This window comes from Dreissena polymorpha, chromosome 3 (assembly GCF_020536995.1).
Source record: "Dreissena polymorpha isolate Duluth1 chromosome 3, UMN_Dpol_1.0, whole genome shotgun sequence".
Classification (NCBI taxonomy): domain Eukaryota; kingdom Metazoa; phylum Mollusca; class Bivalvia; order Myida; family Dreissenidae; genus Dreissena; species Dreissena polymorpha.
In genome coordinates this window covers 102,809,731-102,825,205 of record NC_068357.1, presented here as the reverse complement: position 1 = coordinate 102,825,205, position 15,475 = coordinate 102,809,731, and the positions used below count along the sequence as shown (strand labels likewise).

General features: G+C 35.5%; 1 protein-coding gene across 3 annotated transcripts in view; it reads left to right on the top strand.

Annotated features, from left to right (window-relative positions):
- Positions 1–15,475, top strand: part of LOC127872886 (poly [ADP-ribose] polymerase tankyrase-like) — a 255,395-nt gene that overhangs the window by 42,636 nt on the left and 197,284 nt on the right. For 2 of the 3 annotated variants that reach the window (XM_052416369.1, XM_052416368.1), the window contains exons 5-11: positions 7,845–8,005; positions 8,446–8,514; positions 11,132–11,161; positions 11,687–11,810; positions 12,306–12,423; positions 13,287–13,456; positions 14,168–14,255. In XM_052416369.1, coding sequence (XP_052272329.1) covers positions 7,845–8,005; positions 8,446–8,514; positions 11,132–11,161; positions 11,687–11,810; positions 12,306–12,423; positions 13,287–13,456; positions 14,168–14,255 — 760 coding nt within the window. The remainder of the gene's footprint in view (positions 1–7,844; positions 8,006–8,445; positions 8,515–11,131; positions 11,162–11,686; positions 11,811–12,305; positions 12,424–13,286; positions 13,457–14,167; positions 14,256–15,475) is intronic. The other variant, XM_052416370.1, reaches the window with a different exon arrangement.

Sequence of the window (15,475 nt, the reverse complement as noted above, 5' to 3'; positions counted from 1 at the left end):
AATGGAACAGTTCACTGCTTGTTGGCATATTATTGGTATTTATGTTTTTAACATCTTTATTTTCAGGTAAAGTAAAAGAGGCATTCATAAACCTTTCAAAATTGTTGTTTCCTTTGACACGATTTCTACTTTTGTTTAAATGCTGGTACTTCTGGTAAGTACGTGCCAGGTGATTGGACAAGCTTTTGTATGTAACATGTACAGGAAGACTGCCTTCATCAAGCATAGACTTTGTGGAGCCATCTAGTCCATGTGATTTAATATAATCTATTGCCGATCTGTTAGTGGTCAATCTGGTGTCCATTTTGATCATCTGAAATTTATGCAATATGTAAAGGACATTAAAAAATACTTACATTGAACTGTGTGCAACCGTGACTGACTGAGTGTGAAATCTGTTTTGTTCCCCTTTTGTCCAAACTATAACAAATGAAAATGGTAACAATACAAACTATAACAAAACAAGAATGAACAAACACATTAAGTCAAGAATGAACAACCACATAAAGTAAACCAAAAAATCTGGACAGGGCATGCTTCTTTTACTTTAAGATTTCACATTTAAGTCACGTCTTGACATTTTCAAAATTAATAATAACGAATTAAAATAAATATTATGTGTTTGTTTATTAATTGTTACTTTTTGTTAGAGTAGTATATAATAATCCATAAAATAACAATAAAATATTGTTTAAATTGCTTATAGTCAATAAAACAACTAAAATGATAGTTTTCACACATAAATCCAGCTGACGTATGTTTGTTTACATTAAGTTTCAATTTCGGATAAATTCGGACAAAACTTCTAGTTTAGTTTCGGGGAATGCTTAGGTTGAATTTGTGACGTGCGCATAAAATGTGCAGCCTCGACTTGATTTGATCTTTTGGTTATCACATGAAACAATGTTTGTTTTTGTCAAAAATGGACCGAAAAATCGCGGGGCTTTTATAATTCATGAACAAATACCTATTTTTCCACCACCAGATTACTAAATTTCGATTTTATTATACGTATTTACGTATAAAAATGAAGTATTTTGCACGCAAGTTGTGCGCACAGCAGCGCACAGACGTAAATCATGGGAATGTTACGAAAATAGCTTTTGCAATCACCCTGTGTAATTGAAAACAATGGCTTCCGGTTTCGTTTTTGCCGACATTGGCACGTGAAACTGAAATCGATTTCTTATAGAAAGTTTGCTCTATCATTATCTATTACTATTTTTTATAGCATATATAAGTGAAATATTGTTTTATACATGTGAAAATGTAAAAATAAAAAGAAATTACTCAACTTTTTGGAGAAAATTTTCCGTAAAAAAACACCGTAATTACTATTGGAGTAGAAGGCAAATTCAAAATGGCGGCTTCGGTTGCGGTCGCTACCTTAACATTTTGTCAAGGTTTTGAATATTGGCTCTAAAATCAAAGTGCTTCCACCTACAGCTTTGAAACTTCATATGTAGCTGCACCTTGATGAGTTCTACATGCCACACCCATATTTGGGTCTCTAGGTCAAAGGTCAAGGTCACTGTCACCTTAAAAAAATTTTTATGACAAGCTTTCATTTCTTCAAAAATGCAGCCGCAGCTGAGCGTGGCACCAGTTATGCGGTGCTCTTGTTAAATGCAAACAACCAAACACAACTTAATATGTCCTTTATTTATTTGTAATAAATGCGCAGAATCTATTTCAGTAAGATGTTAATCACAATTCACACATCTTCATCTTTTAATTTTGTTCATTGCCTTTGATCTGGATCCGCTGCGTGATGGCTGATTATCAGCTGAAAAACACAATACACACAATTGGTAATTAAGTTGTTAACAATATTAAGCGCTAATCATTACTATTCTATTCTTGTTAAAACATTGGTCATAATTTATGTTAGGATCTTAAATTCATCAATTGGTCCACTGACAAAATAGGCGAAAAATAATGCCTGAAGAATTATAATGGTTTCACAGTATGTAATCATGCTAAAGCGTAACCTTGCTTTTCTTCTTAAGGAAAAGCTTGTCTTATTTTCTATATTGAAATAATGCCAAATCAACTAAGGCAGGAAACATTGACATTGCATTACAATAGATTCACACTTAATCCTTGCAAAGTCATTGTGAATTTGAGAATATATTTGAGTCTGGCTCTGGGTAAACATGGCTTTATGCATGTGTGTATGAGCCTTTGCAGTCCACACAGGCTTATCAGGGATGACAGTTTTTATGCCCCCTTTCGAAGAAAAGGGGGTATATAGTTTTCGCACTGTCAGTCTGTCACACTTTTCGTGTCTGCTCTCTAATTATCCCCGCCAAAAAAAAATTCGGAGGGGATATAGTAATTGGTCCTGTCCGTCTGAAACTTTGTCCGGAGCATGACTCCAAATCTATTCAATGGATTTACTTTAAACTTAGAATATAAACAGATGGCAACAAGGAGAAGTGCAGTGACCAAGAACCATAACTCTATCTACCTTAGTTTTTGAATTATCTCCCCTTTTATATAACTTTAAAGTAAATTTTTGTCCGGAGCATAACTCTAAATATACAGTCCAACCTGCCCAACCTGTTAATTGCGACCAACAGTCAATAACGAACACACCGATTTCCCCCCGAACGATTTCACTATATATTGAACCTGCGAATAAAGCCCACCTGTGAACAAAGACCAACGACCACCCTTTTGCATTCCCAAATCTCCATTTTGATAGCTTACAACGACCACTGCAATCTTAAAAATCAACGATTTCGCAACTTTCAAAAAACAAATGCCCGCCAGGACGCTGCGTAGTCACGTGATACACATCTTACCGGTTGACTTGTCGGTCGCTATGGAGATATTGGCAAGTGACAGTTTATTGCACTCCATAGCAGTTGTTTGTTTATTTAACATGCATTGCTAATTGGTAGTCGCCTGCTCCTTTTATGCATTTGACAGTTTGTCAAAAGTGTAAAAATTTGCTTTTGTATTTAAGTGACTCGCGATTTATGTACTAATTGCCGAAAATATCAAAGACAAATTTGGGGCTTTCATAAACTCATTAAGGAAATTAACGGTTTCATATCATTTACGATGCCTATTAAAGATAAACATTTTGATAGTCATTCTCTTCTTAAATTTCTCCGTAATAAGACGTTCATAGATTATAGAAAAGTAAATTGTCAGTTCAAGTTAACCATCATGGCTTCCAAGCGTAAGTTCTTGACGTTGGAAGAACGCGTTAAGGTCATTAGTTTGTTAGGTAAAGGACACAGTTGTAGACGAGTGGCTAGTGATCTTGGTGTAGGAAAAACTCAAATTCAGAGCATTTTAAAGCGTAAACATGAGATTATGGACGAATTCGAGTAGAGCGTAAACTGTGAAAGTAAACGCCCTAAGCGTGAGTCGAAATTCGCGTCAGTGAATGACTTAGTGCATAAGTGGTTTGTTTTGATTTTGTGTGTGTCTTGAGTGGAGGGGGACGGGGGTCGTAGTGCTTATTGTGTTTTGTTGTTTCTACTGGTACGTTGAGTATCTGTCTGGAATCTTATTCTTGGATGTTTTCAGTCTTATATAAATATCAGATGTCATTTATTGTCCATTATTGTCAACTTTACTGGTTGTGTAGTAGTGATTCATGTATAAATGTTTGCTATGTTATGTGTATTTTGTACTTTGTTCTTTGTAGAATTACATGTACATGTACATATACATGTATGTCAATAGTTATTTTTACAGTATATGATAAATTAAATAAATAATAAAAACATAAGGGAATAGAAATACAACATGTAATAAATATACAAATGTAAAACAAAACTGTCTTTTCAATCCTTTATTTCATTATACATGCATAAGTATTCAAACATTTAAACAATAGAGCACATACATAGATAAGGTACCTGTTAAAAAACTACTAGCATATTTTGCAAAGTTTCGATCGACCCTGCGAATAAAGACCACCTGTGAACAAAGACCACAACGACCAAATCCCTTGAGTGGTCTTTATTGACAGGTTGGACTGTACTAAAGGGATTTACTTGAAACTTTAAATATAAACAGATGGCAACTAGGAGAAGTGCAGTGACCAAGAACCACAACTCTATCTACCTTAGTTTTTGAAGTATCTCCCCTTTTATATAATTTTTAAGTAAATTTTTGTCCGGAGCATAACTCTAAATCTACTGAAGGGATTTACTTGAAACTTGAAATGTAAACAGATGGCAACTAGGAGAAGTGCAGTGACCAAGAACCACAACTCTATATACCTTAGTTTTTTAATTATCTCCCCTTTTATATAATTTTTAAGTAAATTTTTGTCCGGAGCATAACTCTAAATCTACTGAAGGGATTTACTTGAAACTTGAAATATAAACAGATGGCAAGTAGGAAAAGTGCAGTGACTAAGAACCATAACTCTATCTACCTTAGTTTTTTAGCTCGACTATTATATATTAAATATATATAGTGGAGCTATCCTACTCACCCCGGCGTCGGTGTTTCCGTTCCGTTTTCGTTAGCGTGCAAATGTTAAAGTTTTCGTACTACCCCAATTATTTTCATTGTCCCTTGACATATTGCTTTCATATTTTGCATACTTGTTTACCAACATGACCCCTATAAACAAGAGCAGACAACTCTATCAAGCATTTTGTCATAATTATTGCCCCTTTTATACTTAGAATATGCATATTTGATAAATCTATGTTAAAGTTTGCGTACTACCCCAAATATTTCCTATATTCTTTGACATATTGCTTTTATATGTTGCATACTTGTTTACCAACATGACCTCAACCTATAAACAAGAGCAGACAACTGTATCAAGCATTTTGACATAATTATGGCCCCTTTTACACTTAGATAATTGAACATTTTGCTTAAATTGCCATAACTTCTTTATTTATGATCACATTTTATTATTACTTTGACAAAACAACACCTACCTGAATACCACAATGGATTCCACCCAAACAATACCCCACGCCCCTACCCAGAATCCCTTCCCCCCCCCCCCCCCAACCTCTCCCCCCATTTTATTTTTTTAAACATCATCTAATAAATTACCACACCCCACATTATACCCCCCTCACACCCCCACCCCCCCTACCCCCCCCCAATTTTTATTTTTTATTAAACATCTAATAAATTACCACACCCCACATTATACCCCCTCTCACCCCCTACCCCCCTACCTCCCCCAAATTTTTTTTTTCCTTTTTTTATTTTTGAAAGATCGTCTAATAAATGACCACACCCCACATTATACCCCCTCTCAACCCCCCCCCCCCCAAAAAAAAATTTTTTTTTCCTTTTTTTATTTTTGAAAGATCTAATAAATTATTGAATATGAACAATTTGCCCATTATGGCTTATGTTATACTGTCAAGCACTCGAATAGTCGAGGGCGCTGTCCTCTGACAGCTCTTGTGACTTATCTCCCCTATTATATAACTTTAAAGTAAATTTTGTCCGGAGCATAACTCTAAATCTACTAAAGGGATTTACTTGAATCTTGAAATATAAACATATGGCAACTAGGAGAAGTGCAGTGACCAAGAACCATAAGTCTATCTACCTTAGTTTTTGAATTATCTCCCCTTTTATGTAATTTTAAAGTAAATTTTTGTCCGGAGCATAACTCTAAATCTACTGAAGGGATTTACTTGAAACTTAAAACTTAAACAGATGGCAAGTAGGAGAAGTGCAGTGACTAAGAACCATAACTCTATCTACCTTAGTGTTTGAATTATATCCCTTTATTATCCCCCGCCAGAGGCGGAGGGATATTGTTTTGGCGTTGTCCGTCCGTCTGTCCGTCCATCAGTCCGTCCGTCAGGCACTTTTGTGTCCGGAGCCATATCTTGGAAGTGCTTTGGCGGATTTCATTGAAACTTTGTATGAGTATAATATGCATAAGAGGATGATGCACGCCAAATGGCATTGTACACCATCTGTTAAAAACAGAGTTATGGCCCTTTGTATCTTGAAAAAATGCTTTTTACTATAGGCATTTTTGTGTCCGGAGCCATATCTTGGAAGTGCTTTGGCGGATTTCATTGAAACTTGGTATGAGTATATATATGCATAAGAGGATGATGCACCCCAAATGGCATTGTACACCATCTGTTAAAAACAGAGTTATGGCCCTTTGTATCTTGAAAAAATGCTTTTTACTATAGGCACTTTTGTGTCCGGAGCCATATCTTGAAAGTGCTTTGGCTGGTTTCATTGAAACTTGGTATGAGTATATATATGCATAAGAGGATGATGCACGCCAAATGGCATTGTATACCATCTGTTAAAAACGGAGTTATGGCCCTTTGTATCTTGAAAAATGCTTTTTACTATAGGCGCTTTTGTGTCCGGAGCCATATCTTGGAAGTGCTTTGGGGGATTTCATTGAAACTTGGTACGAGTATATATCCCGCGCCAGAGGCGGAGGGATATTGTTTTGGCGTTGTCCAGCTGTCCGTCCGTCACTTTTGTTTCGGAGCCATATCTTGGAAGTGCGTTTGCGGATTTCATTGAAACTTGGTATGAGTATATATATGGATAAAAGGATGATGCACGCCAAATGGCATTGTACACCATCTGATAATAACAGAGTTATGGCCCTTTGTATCTTCAAAAAAATGCTTTTTTTAGTGTCAAATATAACACTTTTGTTTCCAGAAGTATATAGGCGGGGGATATCAATTCAACGAATTTGCTTGTTTAATTTCAAAGTAAATTTTTGTCCGGAGCATAATGAATTATCTCCCTTTATTTGTTTTTACAAATATTATTCTAAAACAAATGTTGTCATACAAACAAACACATTTCGGCGGGGATTTGGCACTACTGTGACATGCTCTTGTGTTTTCTTGTTCAAATAGTTTTCATCCGATCTTTACCAAACTTGGTCAGAAGTTGTATCTAGACAATATCTAGATCAATTTTGAATATGGGTCATTCCGGGTCAAAAACTAGGTCATGGGGTCGAAAAAACAAATCCAAGGGAAGTAATAAGCTTTAAATGGACATAATTATCTGACCTGCCAAATTATATATTTTTGTAAAATAAATCAAAGTGGCGCAGTAGGCGGCATCGTGTTTCTGACAAACACGTGGTAAAAGGTCAAGGTCATCCTTCAAGGGGCTAAGGTCAAAAATACAAATCCAAGGGAAGTAATAAGCTTTAAAGGGAGATAATTATTCAATATTGAACATAGCAACTTGATATTTGGCATGCATGTGTATCTCATGGAGCTGCACATTTTGAGTGGTGAAACTATAGTCACGGTAGTGGCTTTTAATTATTTGCTACTAAAAATAGAGATTTGTGAGACACAATTATTTTCAAGGGAAATAATTTATTTAATTATAAATTTCAGATTATATATTTCCTTACCAAGAATTTAAGTTCTTTTCACAGTTACTGTACAGATTTTTTATTTTGATTATATCTCAAATGATTGATTTGTCAAAGTTTTTTGTAAATGATATTACTATCATTTCTTTCCTGTACTAATTACTTTACTGTCTACAGACACCCCCCCCCCCCCCCAGGTTGGATTGGACAAATCCAAGGGAAGTAATAAGCTTTAAAGGTAGATGATTTCTATACCTGCCATAAATAGAAATTTTATTTCAAAGCGGCGCAGTAGGGGGCATTGTGTTTCTGACGAACACATCTCGTGTTGATTTTATGTTTTAATGTTTGTTTAAAGGAAGTCACTACCTAGCAAAAATAGTTTTTGGCGGAAAGTGTCATCCCCGATTAGTCTGTGCAGACTGCACAGGCTATTGTGGGACAACACTTTACACACATGTATAAGACCACTCTTTCCAAGACTGAGGCTGATTTGAGCACTTATTTCTTGTAGATTGCCCATGAAGGAACAGACCAGGGTAGAGGAGATTCTGCACAAGGCCTTGAAGAAAGAGAGGGGGGAGCCAGTGGATGATATCATCATACATGGCATGTCTGGGTCTGAGGAGGAGGAGGGGGAGGAAGAGGAGCTGGAAGAAGAGGAGAAGGAGGAAGGTAGATTGAGTGTGCTCATCTCCTAAAATTTAGGAAATCAGAGAAAAGCATTAAACGCTGGGACACTTTTTGGTATTTTTTCAATGTATGAATTCAGAAGGCCTGGTTTTATGTGTTAAATTGAGTACACTTTACTTCCACAACAAATATAAATCATTATTTGTTTATTGACTGTTTTGCTGTTTAGGATCTGTTATTTCATATAATATATTATTCACATAGTTGTGAATGAATTCAATTGAAGAACTGAAATCTGTGACAACTAATTGAACTGTATGACTTTGTTCTGGTAATTGTTGTGATTTCTTGCTTCGGCCATATTTTCTGGTTACTATAGTTGTTCAAAAACGTACAACTAAAAATGGATCTGCCTGATTATGGCATATTTAAGCATTCAAACTTTATGGAATGGTTCTGAGTCCATTTTGGAAATATTTCAGAATTGGAAGAAGAAACGCCCAAGAAGTCAAAAGGTCAGGCAAAGTCACGAAAGTCTGCTACACCAAAAAGTAAGTAACTAATTATTGCTTTATAACAAAAAGGCTGTTTGCCTTTCAATTAGAGGTTATCTTTTACATCAACATCATGTTCTTGTATATAAAAAAAGTGCTTTTTAGCTCGACTATTATATAAGAAATATATATAGTGGAGCTATCCTACTCACCCCGGCGTCGGCGTGAGCGTTAGCGTGCAAATGTTAAAGTTTTCGTACTACCCCAAATATTTCCTATGTCCTTTGACATATTGCTTTTATATTTTGCATATTTCTTTACCAACATGACCCCAATCTTTAAACAAGAGCAGACAACTGTATCAAGCATTTTGACATAATTATTGCCCCTTTTATACTTAGAATATGCATATGATTGATAAATCTATGTTAAAGTTTGCGTACCACCCCAATTATTTGCTATGTCCTTTGACATATTGCTTTTATATTTTGCATACTTCTTAACCAACATGACCCCAATCTATTAACAAGAGCAGACAACTGTATCAAGCATTTTGACAGAATTATGGCCCCTTTTATACTTAGATATTTGAACATTTTGCTTAAATTGCCATAACTTCTTTATTTATGATCACATTTGATTCATACTTTGACAAAAGAACACTTACCTGACATACCACAATGCACTCCACCCAAACCATCCCCCATGATGCCCCACCCCAGAATCCCTCCCCCCCCCCCAATTTTTTTTTTTTAATTTTTTTTTTTTTTTTTCACCCCTTATTTTTGAAAGATCATCTATTAAATGACCACACACCCACATTATACCCCCCACCCCCCCCCCCTCTCCATGATGGCTTACGTTATATTGTCAAGCACTCGAATAGTATAGCGCACTGTCCTCTGACAGCTCTTGTTTATTTACTTATCAATTTAGCTGGCTTTGTTCATATTTAATGTAAAGGTTTAATGTATATTCTGGAGTACATTGTTTCTGTAAGCATACATACAGTCTACTCTTGTTATCTTGAAGTCGGCGGGAACAAGAAAAAATATTGAGATAACGAGAGTTTGAGATATCTGATTAGGCGTTTTCAAAGAAAAAACGAGGCGAAAATTTACCTTGTTTTTAATATCTTAATACCTGCAAAGTGGTCTTACTAAAGCCGTCACCGTGCGACATAATACTCTCTACTACCCTATATATTACCTGATATATATGCGTTTTTACAAGGCACGATTAAATTTGCTATTTAAATGCTTAAAAATGACGTTATAGATGTTACAGAATTGCATGAACACATGCGGTTATCATTTTTGTAAACTGTTGAGTAAACATCCCGTAATGTTGCTATTTAAAGTTAATCATGATGCAATTGACGTCCAATCAAGACAAGGGTTTTCCATCAGAACATGCGTAAATCACGTTCTGGAATACTGTACATGTACATTTTGTACTTTGAAATGCATAGTTCAATCGATTATTAGTACAGGATAAAATAAAAATGAAAAGCCATTCTGAGTCAAGTTCAAGGATAGAACAACATTCTGCAAATTTGCGACGGTTTAGATACGCAAAAATATAACTCCATGCATTTTGGTATGTTGTTTGTAAAAACAATTAGTCGTTCGTCCTTTCGGCAGGCTGTGTATTAATTGCAGTCAATTGCAGTTAAATTGACAGTTAAATTGACAGGCCTTACACATGTGTTAATGGCTAACGACATTACACACGTGTGTTCATTGATGCTATTAATGAATCAAATATCTACCGCTCAGTATCGGAAGCAGCCGGGCGAAACGGGACGGTGAAGTATCAAAGAAAAAATTTCTCACCTTTGCCAACACTGGGACAGTTATGCGCACTTCGAGATAAACCACAGCAAATACATGTAAAATCGGGACTCGGGACAAATTTTTATATCGAGATATCGAATTATTCGACATAACGAAAATCGAGATATGCGATGTTTATTAATATAGACAAAGAAGGAAAAATTGAGTTGACTTCGACATGGAGATATCCGATGTCGAGATAACGAGAGTAGACTGTAATAGGTAAAAGCTAAAACAAATAAAGGAAGAATTTCTCTGTAGCATATTGTTAAATTTTTATTAACCAGGTTTTCCGAAGGAAAAAACTGGTTATTAGATTGGCGAATGTCGGCGGCGGGCGGGCTGGCTGGCGGGCTAGCAGGCGGAACAAGCTTGTCCGGGCCATAACTTTGTCGTTCATTGTGAGATTTTAAAATCATTTGGCACATTTGTTCACCATCATTAGACGGTGTGTCGCGCGAAAGAATTACGTCAATATCTCCAAGGTCACACATTGAGTTCAAAGGTCAAAAATGGCGATAAATGAGCTTGTTCGGGCCATATCTATGTCATTCATTGTGAGATTATAAAATCATTTGGCACACTTGTTCACCATCATGGGACGGTGTGTGGCACGAAAGAATTACGTCAATGATTCCAAGGTCAAGGTCACCACAACTAAAAATATATTTATTTTGATACAAATGGGCTTAATTATAAACAATTAACAGATAAAGGGAGACAACTAAAACTGAACTGATTAAATCAGTTCAGTTTTAGTTGTCTCCCTTTATCTGACTTTTTTCACATTGAAAACCTGGTTTTGTGACAATTTTGTCCCTTGTTTTACTGTATTTAAGGTGCAAGTACCAAGCCAAAAACATCAAAAGGTAAAAATAAATTGTGAATTTACTATTGATTGTTCACAAAATATATCAATTCAAAAATTGCGCATCATTCAAGTCCATAGTGTTTGACCCATGACGTATAGAATTTAATCAGAATTTGCTAGTATGTATGATTTTCAAATGCCCACTATGGGCAAATAAAGCCATCTACCTTTGTGTTTTGCCCAATCAAGTCCAAAAGTATTATTATCCTGTGTATTTTAATCTTTCAAAACAATGATTTTGTCAATAAACAAACGAGTCATTTTAATACAGACAAATATGAGATGATTTTTGTCATAAGTCACTTTTACTTTCCCTAGATTTTAAGAAAAAAGTCAAGACTATTATTTCATTAAGTTCATTTTAGCACTGCAATGAACAGTTCAAAGTGCATTGAAAAAGACATTTAAAAGTATTGTGAAGCATTCAACTAAAAAATGCTTCCATTTAATTTAAGATACACATGAAGGGTGCATCCTTTATGTGATATTTATGTTAAATGCTGAAATGCATCAATTGCTTCAGGTGGCAAGAAGACTCCAGCAAAGGACACTAAAGAAAAGCCTGAGAAGAAGAGGGGGCCTGATAAGGACCTCAAACCCAATCCTAAAATCAAAGTGCTGGAAAAGGAACCCTTCCTGGAAACAAGGTTGTAATATTAACAAAAGTCTATTCACCTGAATAACCTGATACTAAATGATTTCATATTTAGTTTTTTGTTCAAAAGTACTTGAATTTTGTCTCTTAATTATATGACTTGATTCAATCCCCATTCTTCTAAAGTTAACTTTTGGGCATGTGTTTTATAACAAAAAACTATCTTGATTTTGTTCTTGAAGGTGACTTGTTTTGTAATTGTTTATTTTCTCATAAACTATCAGAGATCTGATGAGCAAGAATTAAAGACTGATAGTGTTAGCTGGGAAGATATAACAGTTTGAGCAAAATATCTTATATTTAATTTGGCAAACAATCAATCTGCAATTACAATGCAAACTATATTTATCATTTTATTGAAAAAGAACATCATTTATTTTATGGGATGATTGCCAGTGGATTTTAAACCATGCTGTATTTTGCATGTATAATTTGTACAATCCTAAATTGTATTCTGAAGTGGTAAACATGTTTTATATTACTGCAGGGAGAATGTGGAGTTTGTTTCTAAGAAAGTGCAAGGCAAGCTGGCTATACGGGCAGTGCTGCTGAATGACATGAAGCTCCTGAAGTCCCTTCTCACAGATGGCGAGAAGGTGTACAATGTGAGTAGCTGAAAGTAGTGGTGTTGTTGTGTGTCCACGAAGTGGGAGGCATTCAGCATTGGACTCTTTCTTCTGTCTGGACATATGCTTCATGCTTGCTTTCTTGTGAGGCTTTCTGGGCTGAAATTTTGTCATGCACGAGGCTATTTTGCTACAATTGAGTATGACCTGTTCATGTAAATGTGTCAATAATCAGGTCATCTTTAAATAAATTACTGCAAATGTTCATGGTGTTGAAGTAGCTCATTACACCTGTACCCAAAGCTCAAAATATTGCATTAAACCTGTATCTTAAGCTCACAATAGCGCATTACACACATCTCTTAAGCTCAAAATAGGACAATACAGCTGTATCCAAAGCTAAAAAACGGAATCACACCAGTCCCCAAGCTCAAAAAAGCGCATTACAAATATGTCCCAAGCTCAACAGTCTTTGGCACACTTAAAAGTTAAGGTTAATTATTTGCATACTAAAGCGTCTTTGCCCACAATTGGTGTGGGGCATATTTTTATTTGCAGTTATTTAAAAATAAACTGTAAATCATATTTTGAAAAAAAACTTCAACATATAGAATTATCTGAATTATAGGGAAAATAAAATAAGACCTAAAGTAACTGAGCAATCTAATAAATTGTTTGCATTTTTCCTGTTCTGTAAAATTAATTTGTGTCATTGTAGTGGATGCATTCAGTATTATTTGTTTAGCCTTAATTTCACTTAAATAGCAGTTTAATTGAATTACTGGAAATTGTATGCAGACATTAGTTAAACTATTTAAAAAACAATAATTTACATTACACTGAAGCATTATGGAACTTGTGCACTCTGTCACCTTGATGAATTCTTTTTCTTTGCATTACAGCTGGATGGTTTTCGCTCTGTTGATGTTAAGAAGAATGCACTTCATTATGCCATTGAGAAGAACAACAAAGAAGCCATAAAAATTCTGGCAGAAGATTTCTTTGGGGATAATGAGCGTATAAAGAACTCTTCAAAACAGTCTGTTCTCATCTCTAAAAGTGACACTGGAAAGTAAGTTTCATTTCTTTCAGTATGCAAATGGACTGAAATTAAATTAGATTTGTTTTTAAAGTTATTACTTGTTCAAGAAGGCAATTTAACTTGTGAGGTTTAGGATTCAAAAGGTTTGTAGATTAGATTGTATCTGGAAGTTCAGATTTAAGTTTATAATCTTTGAAGTAATTTTTATGCCCCCGGTAGGGTGGCATATAGCAGTTGAACTGTCAGTCCGTTTGTCTGTCTGTCTGTCTATGTGTCCGTCCGAAAACTAATATTTGCCATAACTTTTGCAATATTAAATATAGCAACTTGATATTTGGCATGCATGTGTATCTCATGAAGCTGCACATTTTGAGTGGTGAAAGGTCATCCTTGAAGGTCAAAAGTCAAAAAATAAAATCCAAGTGAAGTTATAAGCTTTAAAAGGGAGATAATTTCTAAACCTGCCAAATGATATATTAAAATTTTATATTAACGCGGTGCAATAGGGGGCATTGTGTTTCTGACAAACACATCTCTTGTTTTTTCATAAAATGATTATAAACCAAAATTTAAAGACGTATGTGTTGGTGGACATTCATATGTTTATCAATAAAAAATGGATGTTCAGCTATTGTAAATGTACATTGTTTTATTATGAGATCTACAAAAATCAATTTGCTTGTAGGACTTTAAAGCTCTTGCATCTATTTGCTGTTTAACAACACTGTTCTCCTGTGACAGGTACAACCCCATGTCTCTGGGGATTGCCAGAGTGCGTCAGATCTCACAGGCCAGAGGCAGCAAGGAAGGCAATGATGCCTTTGTTAAGGTATGCAGCCCCTTTGTTGGATGCTTTGTATGGCCCTTAAATATGTCCTGCAGCTTAATGATATAGCATTTTTTCAGTAAATTTTATTTTAAGTAAATCAGAACACAATTGGAGTCACAATAACTGAATTATAGAATTATATTATACTAATGGGTCTGATACTTTTCATTTGGAGTGTTTATTAAACAAATGTATAATATTTGCAGAAACACATTTTTATGCACCCGGTAGGGTGGCATATAGCATTTGAACTGTCTGTCCGTCCGTCCGAAAACTTTAACATTGGGCATTACTTTTGCAATATTGAAGATAGCAACTTGATATTTAGCATGCATGTGTATCTCATGGAGCTGCACATTTTGAGTGGTGAAAGATCAAGGTTAAGGTCATCCTTCAAGGTCTAAGGTCAAAAAAACATATCCAAGGGAAGTAACAAGCTTTAAAGGGAGATAATTTCTATATATCATTTGGCAGGAAGAGATCATTTTTACAAGGGAAGTAATATTTTTTAAAGGGATATAATCAAAAACAAAAACAAATCAATCAAAGCAGCACAGAAGGTGGCATTGTGTTTCTGACGAACACATCTCTTGTTCAGTAATCTTCAAAACTTCAAATTAGACAAAAATGTAAATTTTCTAATTTTTCTAACACGATAGAACACCAAAAAAACAATGCTGGAGCCTCTGCTATTTTTTACTGCAGTGCATATGACAGTTCACTGTAGTGTATATGACGGTTCACTGCAGTGCATATGACGGTTCACTGCAGCGTATATGACGGTTCACTGCAGTGTAATATGACGGTTCACTGCAGTGCATATGACAGTTCACTGCAGTGCATATGACGGTTCACTGCAGTGCATATGACGGTTCACTGCAGCGTATATGACGGTTCACTGCAGTGTATATGACAGTTCACGGTAGTGCATATGACAGTTCACAGCAGTGCATATGACAGTTCACTGTAGTGTATATGACAGTTCACTGCAGTGTATATGACAGTTCACGGTAGTGCATATGACAGTTCACTGTAGTGTATATGACGGTTCACTGCAGTGCATATGACGGTTCACTGCAGTGTATATGACGGTTCACTACAGTGTATATGACGGTTCACTACAGTGTATATGACGGCTCACTGCAGTGCATATGACGGTTCACTGCAGTGTATATGACCGTTCACTATAGTGTATATGACGGTTCACTACAGTGTATGTG